The 13,903-nt window shown below is 37.3% G+C and overlaps 1 protein-coding gene across 2 annotated transcripts in view; it reads right to left on the minus strand.

Moving 5' to 3' along the window:
• The window catches only part of LOC150103910 (uncharacterized), a 589,709-nt gene extending 576,596 nt beyond the window's left edge, over positions 1-13,113 (minus strand). For both annotated transcript variants that reach the window (XM_090397176.1, XM_090397175.1), the window contains exon 1: positions 12,979-13,113. In XM_090397176.1, coding sequence (XP_090253302.1) covers positions 12,979-13,013 — 35 coding nt within the window. In that variant the 5' untranslated portion in view covers positions 13,014-13,113. The remainder of the gene's footprint in view (positions 1-12,978) is intronic.
• Positions 13,114-13,903: the final 790 nt, after the last annotated feature.

A 13,903-nucleotide genomic window follows, 5' to 3' on the forward strand; every position in this document is an offset into this window, starting at 1 on the left:
TTTTAATTTTTTGATGATCTGGCAAAAAATAGGTTTGATTGATTTACACATACAAAAAGATGGAAGACCAGATACTAACAAATAAACGTGCAAATTATGACATTATTTCGTTCGGTTAATTTGTTTTCATAAATCTCATGGCACACCTGAAGACCTATCGCGGCACACTGGTTGAAAATCGCTGAGTTAAAACAGTTGTGATGCAGACTGACTGCCAGTCAGTGTATGCGTCTGAACTTATCAGTAACAAGATAGAAGGCTTCCTGACCAAATGCCACAAACTCTGAAAGGTCATGCCTGGAGAAAGTTCTAGTAGTACGTAGGAAGCACTGTCAAGGCCAGGTTATGGCAAGTAGACTGGTCACTCTCTGTATGGATGTCATGTCCTAGAATTTATCTCCTTTCACTGCACGTTCCCACTTCATCCTCCTATCAATCCACAAATAAGCCAATAACAGATCTTATAATCAATGACAGTGAGGGTGCAACACTGCAACAAAAGAGAAATCTTACTCAAACTAATCTGAACAAAAATGACACAACATAACCAATCACAACATACACTGCTTGAAAAGAAGGCAACAGATACCCCCATGGGCAAGGTGCATTGTAGCATGTAATGAGTCACATGTTTCTAACCAGAATAAGTTGGAGGAATTATGATATTCCCAAGTCAGTACAACTGTGTCCGGGCGAAATTGCTGCGAGAAGGGAACTGATGAAGTTTAAAAGAGGCATTGTGATAGGATGTCATGTTGCAGGCCTATCTATCTGGCAAATTGTTGACAAACTGGGCCATCCCAGGTCAACAATCAGTGATATCATACTGAGATGAAAGTGAAGGAAGTCAACTGAAAGTGCTACCAGCAGAGGATGACCCACCACTCACCAAATATGACCAGAGGAAGATATCGACTGGAACACAAAACCACACAAAAACATTCAGAACTGAGGCTCACAACATGGGTTTCCATGGTACAACTGCAATATGCAAGCACCACATTACTTGAACCAACATGCAGCATGGTCTACAGTGCAAAGAATTTGTACAGTGGGACACAGAAGCTTAGAAAACTGTGTTGTTATTGTTATTATTATTATTACTATAATGGTGTGTCCATGGAGTCAAAAGACTCATCACGGAAGACCCTACATTAACACACTAACCATAATTCACACAATACCTATCATACTTCTTAAATTTATTAACAGACAAAGCATTCATAACCAATTCTGGTAATGTATTCCACACATTCACCACCCTCCATGCAAAAAATCTAGTCCTAATACCCTTGTTAACCACACGCTTACACAACCTCCAGGGATAATCCCTCGTTCTCTCCCTTCCTACACTGAAGAGTGTAGGAAGGGAGAGAATGAGGAATCAATCCTATCAATCAGTATCCTATAAAACCCCTTCAATAATTTATATGCCTCTATCATATCTCCTCTCCTACGTCTATCAGTCTGTGGCATTTAAAACCATCATAAATAACATTCACCATCACTTACAATCATCCAAACCAGACTTCTGACTCTTAACAGAAACACGAATAGCATCTGCATCCACTACTGACCATTTGCAGTGTTCATATTACACACGTCACAATTCCTTTTGCCATAAGGGTGGCACCTGTGCCTTTGTGAGATCAGACATTGCATGCCAGAGAATGGCTAATTCAGACCCTGCTTTCGACCTCCTATGCTTCAAGGTTTCCTTGTAGCTGTATTTACTATGCTCCAAACTCTGATAACCACTCAGACCTCTTCACATTCCTCTCCACAAAACCCAACCAAAAGCAATCCAAATAAATAGTGATGTCATCTTCCTAAGCAACCTCAATGTTCATAATTTCAAATGGCTCCTATTTTACAACACTAGCAACCAAGCTAGATAAGAGGCAGAAATCTATGCCACAAGAAATGACCTAATGCAAATAATTCATCCATCTACACAAATTCCTGAAAACCCTCTTCACTTTCCCTCCCAATACTCTGCGGATTTCCCTCCTCAATGCAGGAGGGAAATCAGAAGAGTGATGTTAGGTGATCAGCATTATCTTTGAGTAAAGTAACAGTGATGCCATCACATCAAGACCTCCTGCTTCACACTCTGCCTATATTAAAGCATACAACAAATGCAAAACTGTCATTAGCAGATCTAAATCTGATATCATAAAGGCCAACAATAGAAAACTTCCTTCTGTCCAAATAGAAGTCGTGCCTTCTGGTCCCTTCCTAAGGCCATTGGAAGCAACTTCTGATCGCCTGCATTTCCATTTCTCTCATCCTGATGGCATCACTGTTACTTCACCCAAAGATAATGCTGACCACCTAACATCACTCTTTTCCTGGATCTCCAGCATTGAGAAGGAAAATCGCCTCCTATCATATTGGAATCTGAACATGATATATCTCCTGTAGTTTTTCAATGAAAAGACAGTTCATTACCAATTTGGACACTAAAAAGTCTATTAGTTCTGATGACATCTCACCAACTGTTCTCAAACACTGTGTTCCAGAGATAATACCCATCCTGTATCATCTCTACAATCTATTATACATAGCTTGTGTTTATGTAAGAGCAATCACATATCCAGCCTATTCAATCCAGCCACTCAGAAAGTCAACAGTCAAACTACCGACCAATCACATCACCTTGGTCCTCTCCAAAATAATGGAGAAAGTAATCAATAGTAGCTAACTTCTCCACTATCTTGAGGCGCACCAATTAATCTGCAGCAACTAGTATGGATCCATAATTCAGGATTAACTGACCTCTTAGATTACACCACCCACCACTGAACACATGCTATGGAAAAGTTTGGAGAAACTTATGCTGTCACTCTTGACATTTCCAGAGCTTTTGATATTGTATCTAGCATTGTTGCCTGCTAAACAAACTGCCACCCTCTGTAATTAGGTTGCCAGCTTTCGTCTCTGATCAGTCAGTGAGCATGTCAAGCTTGCTGGCTCCCTCTCTTCAAAAACTTCACCAATGCACAAGTACCTCAGAGTACCATCGTATTATCTACCCTCTTTCTCATGTATGTAAATGACCTAATCTCAATCACTATTAATCCCACCCGCATCTTTACAAACAATATTACTCTCAACTCATCCAACTAATTTGACATGCAGTATGCAAACATCCCAGGAAACAAGATCATCTACAACCAGTGCCTTAAACGTTGATAACCATGCTATCTTTCAACGGGGTGAGGACAATCTGGTCACATTCAATGCCACCAAAACACAGTCGTGCTTCTCTTGCAGATCTCAGCTCACATTTTCTTACTTTCAGTAATATACAAATCACCATACAAGATCAGATCTCCCTGCTTGGACTAACATTTACCTCCAGTCTCTCCTAGCACAAATACATTACACCAATAGTTTCCTTAGCATCCAAAAAACTAGGCATTGTCTTTCATTCAGAATGCTATTTTATACTCAGCCAGCTCTTAACTATATACAAATCCTAACATCCCATCCTAAACATGTGAGCAGCTTAAAATACTGCTCACATGTTTAGGATGGTACACCTAAAAGCTCTCTAAAAATTATTGATGCTGCCCAGAGGAGAGCAGTTCAGCTCATATATGATCCCTCTCTTACAGATTCACTTCAACCTGTATCTTCACAAATGCAATGTTTTGGCTCCTGTCTATTCTACAGGCACTCTGTAGAATAGACAGGAGCTGTCTTTACTATATATGTCTTTACTATATGAGCAGCAGCTGCCTTTACTACGCAACTGCAAACACCTGTTGAACGTGCTTTTCCTCTTTTGTTCTATTTACCTCTGCCCACTAGAACAGTCTACCACAAGAAGTATTTCTCAGCAACTATAACCTGCAACTCTTCAAAAAAAATGCAATTAACTTCTATCTCCGTTCCTACCTGCATCGCAGACACTGCACTGATGTGCTTATAGGTCCTTTGACCTCTCATGTATGAGAATAATTATAAACTCACATAATTCAACATCCTATGCAAAACTGAATGATCCGAATTCACCTCAATTTGACCTTTTCTGTTGTATTTACATATTTTTCTATATACAGGCAGCCCTCTGTTTACGACGGTTCAATTTATGCCGATTCACAATAACGGTGGATGCCTGCGTGTGCTTTCTTACTGTAGTGTGATTTGACTGAGAAACGACACTAGCAGGCACGCAAGTGTTTTAGTGTTTACCGAGCTACTACAACGTATATGTATTGAATCTACCTAATTGTTCTATTTAATTTTTTTTTTTTTTACCTACATATGCATTTAAATTGATAAAGTACATAATTACATACCATGTCTGATAAAAGAAGTGCAGAAAAGTTAGCAGAACTTGGTGTTAAGAAGGTGCAGAAATCAATCACACTTGAAAAGAAGATGGAGATGATTTGAAGAGTGGAAGAAGGGCAGACGTGCTAATCTGTAGAAGTATGAACTTATCTCCATCGACTGTTACTACAATTATGAAAAATGCAGACAGAATAAAACAGTCTGCACAACAATCTACGGCAATACTAAATGCAAAACATGTAAGTTATAGCAGGGATAAACTTCATGAAAAAATGGAAAAATTATTATCATGGGTGGATGACTTGAATCATAAAATCATTTCTCTGATGCAAGCTGTTATAACTGAGAAAGCAAAAACAATTTTTGAGGATCTTAAAAAGACAGATGGAGGTGAGGAAACATTTTTAGGAAGCAAAGGTTGGTTCATGAGATAAGTCTCGAAGTAAGTGCTATAGTGTCAAATTATGTGGTGAGGTGGCAAGTGCAGATGTTGTGGCAGCAGCTACTTTTCCTAAAGAATTTCAAGACTGTGTAGAACAAGGAAGTTATCCCCCTGGTCTCATTTTTAATGTTGTTGAGACTGGGCTCTACTGGAAAAAATCGCCATCATGCACCTTCATTTCCTGTGAAGAACGTTCCGCTCCAGGTTTTAAAGCTGCAAAAGATAGACTTACACTTTTGTTGGGTGCAAATGTCACTGGAACTTTGAAGCTTAAACCAATGTTGGTGTACCATTCACAGACACCACGCACCGTCAAGGGTCTAAAAGCCATGCTGCCAGTCTATTGGAAATGGAACAAGAAAGGACAAATTATTTTTGTCCTTTCTTGTCCTTCGCTTCTGTAAAGAAAATGATTTGCCAGCCAAGGCATTGCTTCTCTTGTTTAATGCCCCTGGAAATCCTCAAAATCTTGCTGAAATAAGAACACCATTGGATTTCAAGGTTGTTCACATGTCCCCAAACACAACATCGCTTTTGCAACTGATGGATTAGGGGATTATATCACTCTTCAAAGCCTATTACTTCCATATAACATTTACAGAAATGGTAAGTCTTGGAAACTTCAGGTAAAAACTATTAAAGACCATTGGTGGTCATTTGATATTTTGAAGGGTATTGACAACATCAAGGCAGCTTGGAACGAAGTGTCAGCAAAGTGTTTTAAAGGGGCATGGCGAAAACTTCTTCCAGCATTTATGCACAACTTTGAGGAATTAGAGCAAGAGGAGAATGTTATTGAAGACGTTACCAAGCTTGCGAGAGAGGTGAGATTGGATGATATTACGGCTGAAGATGTGACAGAAGTCTTAGAGACCATGATAGACCGCTTTCCAATGAAAACTTAAAAGAATTAGCCAAACAATTAAGTCAACATCCAGAGGAGGAGAAAGAAAATGAAGAAGGTCCTCTGAGAGATATAAAAATGGCTGATTTACAGCATATCCTTGCAAGCATAGGGATATTGACAGATGAACTCTGCGAAATGGACCACGATTGGGAAACTGAGTGTGAACGTAAAAAAGGAGTGTAATGGCATCTATTCAACCTTACGCTGAACTCCTTAAAGAAAGAAAAAAGAAAATCTAGGCAGTTAACACTGGATACTTTTTTGCAAAAAAAAAATGTAGGTGATCCAAAACCAGGAACTTCAACATAGACATATGTAATATCTTTTTGAAGTTTCATATTTTTTGTATACAATTTTGTTTTGTTTTCATTATTAATAATTTTATTTTAACAAATATATATGTATGTATGATCAAAACTTGAAATATAATACTGTCACACATACTTCATGTGCATATTTTTTGACTGCACAGAACATAAATTTGTACCCCCCATTAAAATTGGACTCATTTTACGCCGATTCGGTTTATGCCCGTTTTTCAGGAACGGAAGTGAGGCATAAACCAAGGGATGCCTGTATATTACTTCCACACATGAAAGGCAGAAGGGCCTATAGCAATAAATGTTGTGTATAGGCAGGGATAATCTATTGATATCCTTTTTGAATCATTGGAAGCTATAGTCCTTTGGAAATGCTTTGCAGGGGAGGCTGTTCTACAGAATTCAAGTGGATGGAATGAAAGATGACTAGGAGTAGCAGGTTTAGTGAATATGCAGTTTAACTGTAAAAGGAAGTTGAGCAGCTGTTGCTCAAGTTCCTGTAGATTTAGCAGAAATAGGAGGCATAATGGATGATAATTCTGCTGAATTATCTATATATTCAGCCATGGAAATATCTATAAACAGAAGAGACACAGAAACTGATCTTCTATGGGAAAGTGGTTGAAGAGAGTCAGTAACAGATGTGTCATTAATAACCCAAACTGCAGAGATCTTAGATGCACCACTCCAAACATGAGAGCAGTATTCCAAGGATGGCTGTTGGGGTTTATAAAGAGTATGTTTCAGCAATCTGATTATATATTACAACCATCATCAAATTCCTGCCATGTACCCTCAAGAGGTGTACAGGATATGATAGTACTACATGAAAAAAATTACATCATTAATTACAACAGGGTGACAAATTCACTCATTAAAGGAGATGCATATACAGTGGTATTTTCAAAGTCTATCAAATTTTGATAGACTACCAGTGACAAGCTAATAGCTAAACCAAAACAGATGAGATTATTATTATTATTTAAGCCTCCAAGGAGTCAAAAGACTCATCGTGGGAAGTCCTTCCTAGTAAACACAAAGTCCATCATACCACTCCTTAAACTTACTGACTGTTCTCACTCTCGCCACTCTATCAAGCAATGCATTCCACGGTTCAACCATCCTCCATGCAAAGACACCACTCCTGACCCCCTTGCTCACCGTTTCCTTACATAACTTCCAGGGATGGCCCCCTTGACATCACTCCTTCCCACTGTTCAACCAAGTGAAAGAACTCTTCAGTGTCAACCCTGTAACCACCTCTCAACAGTTTAAAAGTCTCAATCATATCACCTCTCCTTCTATCTACCAAACTCCGCAGTCCATATTCCCTCAGCCGATCCTCATAACTAACATTGTACAGTCTGAAACCATCTTTGTTATCTACATTTGTATCTTTCCACAGTTAATTTATCCCCTTCAAATCCTGGGACCAAATCTGAGAACAATAGTCTAAGTGTGGTCTGATCACGGTCTTATACAATGGAATGATAACTGTTTTATCTCTGCAGGTCAGCATCCTTCTCATTATTGTCGCAATCCTCTGTGTTACCTTCACCACCTTTGCAATATGTCCCCTGAATTTCAGGTTTCCATCAATCAACAACCCCAGATCTCTTGTCTCCCCTACTTCCTCCAGTATAGCACCTTCAATAGAGCATGCAGCATCCCATCATGTGTCCCAAAACCTCGAGACCTTACATTTTGCTGCATTAAACCGTACCCCCATTCATTTGCCCATCTGTCTAGCTTATTCAAATCCTCTTGCAGGACTACCACGTCTGCACTACTACTAATAACCCTTCCCAGCTTCACATCATCCGTAAACAACTGAACATCCCCCTGCAATCCACTGACAATGTCATTGATATAAAGGTTAAACAATATAGTCCCAGTACTGAGCCCTTTGGGAGTTAGTGCTGATGCCATGGATGTTAAACTGAATATGAAAATTTTTTCATAAAATTTTTGAGTCTTTTTTTTTCGGGGCGGGGGGGGGGGGGATTTTGGAGGAGATTTATTTTTTATTTTATGCACAGAAATGCTATGCTTATTCAGGCTAAGTTTCATTTTTAAATCTTTCAAAAGATAAAGAGAAAAAAAGAAGGAGAATGTGCAGGGGGGGGAACATACTGTCTAATTCTAACCACTGAATTTTTATCACTAATGCTGAATTTCCTGCAATTGAACTATCTAAATTCCAAAACCATTCTGCTTGGTGAGAAGGAGGGCTTTACTATATGATGTCTAGCTATTTGAATATCAGAAAGCCCTGACCAATCCACATTCTTAACTTTTACTCAACCAGTTTCCCTTACAAATGTGCTGTAGATTCAGTTCTCTTAGTAACTCAGACCTTCAACTTCATCCAAGCTTCTTTTTCAACAAAATGCTCTTCTTTCAGTCTCTCCTGGCCCTATGTCCTCTGACACTATGATGATATCAAGCAGGATGACCTTCAAAATTTTTATCTAGTCACATATTACTGTTTCCAAACACTTGCTCCAACTGAATCATTGAACTAACTGTTGCTGAAATGAAAGCCTTTATCTCCTTCTACTCATCATCACTGCCTACTATCCAAAACATGAATCACCAACAAGTGCCAAGGCTGTCCGAGAAAAAAAAAATTCAGTGTATCGCAACCGCAGTTGGTGTTTTCTGGTACCTCAGCTCAGCAAGACTAATAGAAACAATAACTTCCAACTTCAGCCCTTCATATCTTATTTCACATCTCAATGGTACCACTGTAACATCACCCAGAGCTGTCCTGATATTCTTCTTTTCTTGAAACTCCTGCATAAAGGACTCTACATCTAGTTTCATGTAGATGGCACTTTTGCATCTTTTCTGTAGTGCATACTGTATAAGAGCATAGAGAATATAGAAATGATATTAATTCTGTAATACAAGTTTTGATCACAACTAGGGAAAAACACTTTTGAATGAGATGATTAGATATTAGCAAGACAGTCTGGTTTTGTTGGTATCTAAGCTATTTAGAATTTTCTAATGAAAGACAAGAGGGTATGGAGAAGATGCATATAGTTCACTCTTCTTGGTATAATGTCTAAGGTGCTTTTAAGTGGGACACTAGAGAAAAATGACATCAAAACTAATCATTATGTCAGTATGGCAGAGTGTGAGGTTTTCTATACTGGACTTAAAGTGGGCTGAGTTTTTTTCATGGTGAACGTCTACTTCATGGAGATCTTTGAAAGAAAGCCTTAAACTCTGCCCCACATAGATCCACTATCTGGCTACGCTATGAAAATGTTCCCGATTTGGCCACATGGCCTAGACGTTCTCAACATTTTTTTAACACATCTAAATAACCAACATACTAGGATCCAGTTCACCTTAGAAAGGGAAAAACAAAAGCCTTCCTTTCCTAGGCACTTTGATCACAAGCCAGGCTGAGAGGTCCCTGACATTCTCCATTTACAGAAAATGCACACAGACTGGCAGATAGATTCATCAAGTCATGCCTCTCGATAGTATGGAATTATTAAAAATGTATATAGCAAGACAAAATTAATTAATTTTGATACCAGTGACCTCACAACTGAATTTGACCACATTCTCAACACCTTCTTGGCCAATGGCTATGATCTCACCAAATTTTAAAAATATTAAAACCCCAAACCCACACACACACATCCTCCATAAGAGACAACATGAAATTTAAAACCATCCCATGTATTTGGGACACATGAACTAGCAAAAATTTTAGAAAAATACCATTTACAGACAAGATAAAAATTAGCATCCCTTTTCACTTCACTTCAGAGATAAGCCAGAGTCCCTTGACCTATCGGATGTTTACTAGGTTCCTTGCAGTTTGTAAACTATCCACCAATAGCAAGACAGGGCAGTCAACATCAGAATTGCCAAGTATAATAAATACACTCCAGTTCTCCCACTATGGGCACTTAAGACTTGCTGACCATGCTTTGCACCTACCATAGGATATGCTGAAAGACGGCTGCCCTGCTCTAATGTAGCAAATATAAATACAACAGACTATTCCTAGAATCTGCCTCAGTCTTAAGAAACTGCACAAACCTTGATAAATTTGATTGCACAAAACTGCCCAAACTCTAAGAAGCCCTCATTCTCAGCCATTTTAATTCAGTAAGGTGCACTATTTAGGACTTTAAGCTCACCTTTGGTTATTCAGGGTAGTGCCTGCATGAACAAAGATTGCATCATGTTCCCTGATGATGGCAATTTGACTTAATTAATATTTCCAATATTTCAGCAAAGTTATGGTAATTAATATTTGTTGACATTGTAATTTCTTAAAATATTACAATTATGAATAACTAATATATAAGCATGGATATGGCCATATTGCCAGCTTATTTAAATCATCCTGCAAGCTCTCTACATCAGCTTTGGAAGAAAGCCACTTCACTACATCGCGACAAGTATAAATATGAGAGATTATTCCTGGAATCAGTCCAAACCTCAACAAATTTGGATGCAATGAGACTACCCCAAATTTGGGAAGCTTGCAATCTAAGAACATCAGCCCAACAGCCAAGACAACCCAATTTAGCCCACTAGAGAGCACCTTTAAGACTGTAGGATTGACTTCAGTTGTTTTCTTCAGCCATATCTGTTTAGTGTTGGTGCCTGCATGCACATATCATTATGTTTTATGTTCTCTGCAGATGGTAATGTAACATTACCAAAATATAGGAAGTATTAATTAAAGTTTTTAATTAATATTCTAGTATACGTTGTCTTTCCCTAAAATCTGACAGTTATGTATTATCAACATAAGTTTATCTACAAGAATCTACATCAGCTTCGTTAATTTTTTTTTTTTTTAATTATTGCACTATCCAACTTTGCATCAGTAGCAAACAACTGAACATTTCCCTTTGAGTCATTTCCTATATCATGTATGTACAAATTAAACAATAATGGACCAAGCAGTCTTGAGGCACACCACTGGTCACCTACTTCATCCTGGACTCTGGTCCTCCATACACTACTTTTTTGGTATCTGTCCATGAGCCATTCTCTTATCCATATCACCAGTTAATATCCATCCCAATTTGTTCTAATTTGCATAAAAGTATTCCATGGGGTATCCTATCAAAAGCCTTTGCAAAATCCAGCAGTATCACTGTGTCCCCTTGTCCAACTCAGCTGTCACACTATTATAAAAATTCTTATAGATAAGCTTATACATTGGTTAGACATTGCTTTGTACTGATCACTTTTCTCCTTGTCAATTCTCCATAACATTTTCTTTTTTTTTTGCAGATCACGCCTAATATAGCATGCCCACAGATACGAGACCCTTCGACTCATCTGAGCATGTCAACAGAAGGAGAATCCATTCCGATAATAGGGTAATCAATCCGTATTGCGGGATGAGTTGTTTATTATTACATGTCGAAAAATTAACTTCCCTTTTATGATCATTGTAGTTTTTAAAGTGGTAACTATTTTGCTTGTATAACAGTTGGAATATTTTACCTATGAAGCACATGATTTCGCATGTTGTTGCACAATTCGCTCGTCGTCTTATTTCTTTCTTCCCTTCAACATGAATCGATTCTTCTTGGCAGCCTTCCAACGAGAGTTCTACCTTGTGTGGTCGGACATTACTACTACTCATCCATCTAGTGCCAACCTTATCTTCATGACCACGAGAATACATTCCAATATTGCTTCCCTCAGATACCCACTCTAACCTCTTTTCCCTGCAAATTTTTTTTTATGCCATGGGATGGCTGCCTCCAAAGTTTGTTATAATTACCTAACCTGTAGTTTCACATAACCCCTTCTTAAGAGAGAAATCCACAAATTTTGCAACCTCCCAAGTCAATGCTGCATGATCACTCTCACCAACTGGAGGTAACATGGACACCTTACTTATGCATAGGTCTTCTGAACCTATGACCAGATCCATCACTCTCACGCCATTAGTCCCTTCAGTTATATACTGTTTCTAGTAATTGTCTCTTATAAGTCGTATGAATTCCATTTCATTTTTGGCACATGATCTTCCCTCCTTCTAATCAATATCACCACAGTTAAAATCCTGCATAATAATCACTCTACCTGCACTAATTTGCTGATGCATATTTTATACATCACCCCCTTGTACTCCCTGGCCTATAGCAGCAATCAACTGTATATTTAGTTCTGCTGGATAATATTTCACACCAGATCACCTCAAATGAACTATCATTCACACATCTATCTTCTTGATATACTGTTTTTTGGTTGCAGCTCTTCAGCTATCGTCAGCAGTACTTATGCTGTATATTATTACCTTGCTGTATATTATCTTATTAAAAAGGCATTCTATTAATCAACTGCTTGAAACATGAAAACTGAATAAATCATTTTACTTTTTTTTCTGCAATTTTTTTTAAATTTAAATTAGGGCAAGGTGAATGAATTTTTAAATTATGATTATTTCAAATTCTGCTTTGTTCTCAATTCATCCATTGCTAGTGTAAAATTACAGCTCTGTCCTTGTTCTAATTTTAAGACGTTGGCACATCTATCAAATCTATATCATACAGTACACATGACATATATATATATATATAAACTCGGAAAAACAAGACTACATGCATGATACAACATTTACATTAATGTTTGTATTTGTCTGGCTCCCTTAAACCAATTCATTTCTCTCTCCTAGTTGAAATATTTAATGGAAGACAAAAGAAGTATTTCCGCATTTAAAGTACTGACTGACTCTTTTAAGCTAAACTGGCAAATGAATATTGCACATTTTCATCAGCCGATCTTTTTTGTTTTCTGTTCGTTATTTTTCTTGTTTACACATATACTTTCCATATAATTCAATTTTAAAAATGTAGATATTTTGAGAATTTAATTTCGCGTGTTAAAACTTGCAGCATAAACTAACGGTTGAAAAAATATATATATTTATACATAATAAAAACCTGTAATATCAGTTGTAAATTTAAACTGGTTCTACATGTTATATAACGTTAACGGCCACAGTTTACCTTTTAAGTTCTGAGAACACTTCAGATTCCTCCATTCCACTAAAAAGTCAAATTAGAATTCTTAATATTACAGCGTTGCTGAAAAGCTTAGATGTATAGCACATTAAATAATATCATTGAAAGCGAATACGTTGCTGTTCCAAACTGAAATTTCCGCGTCATAACTTATTAGAAACACGTGTTTCGAAAACAGAAACAACATGAAACGGAAATCAAAAACTGAAGTGATTTGAAACATTCACTTAAATTAAATATAAAAACCACAAGAAAAAAATATCAAAATATGACATTTTATTTTTAAATAATATTAAAATATTAATTTATACATTAGAATGCTTTGTATAAACAAAAAAAAACATTGACACACAACGGACTTGTAGCAGACGATTGCGAATCAAGCAATGCATATTAAGTATATAATAAACACTAAAACTCCTTTCAATGATAGATATTTATGCTTTAAATAGTTCAAATGGAGACAATTGGAATTATGAAGAGTCTCTAAACAGAAAGAGTATACACTTTAAAGTTCGGTTGTTGTTGTTTTTTTTGGTACTATATGCTTTGAAAAATCTTCGAACTACACCCCAGGTGTTTATCAAACAAGTGTTTACAAAACCTGAAACGGTTGTTCTTTTTTCACTGGCCCTGTGAAATACAAAACTCAATAAATAAATAAATCGCTAACTCCTTTCATTCCCTAAAGAGAATGTGAGATGCCGTTTAGCCAAAATTAACTTTCTGAAGGCTGGTAGTCGAATATTACTAGAGATTTCTTTACTTATGACTTGAGGGCAAAAAATTAAAATCATGTTTCACATTTTATTTTGTTTTGTTTTTGAGAGAAACTTGTGAGCTGAAATTAAGAATTATCAACACGTTAGCACAAGAAGAATCTTTAATATATTGCCAGATATTTCAGTTT

This window comes from Typopeltis vanoorti, chromosome 8 (assembly GCF_054136105.1).
Source record: "Typopeltis vanoorti isolate ZY-2024b chromosome 8, IOZ_Tvanoo_1.0, whole genome shotgun sequence".
Lineage (NCBI taxonomy): Eukaryota > Metazoa > Arthropoda > Arachnida > Uropygi > Thelyphonidae > Typopeltis > Typopeltis vanoorti.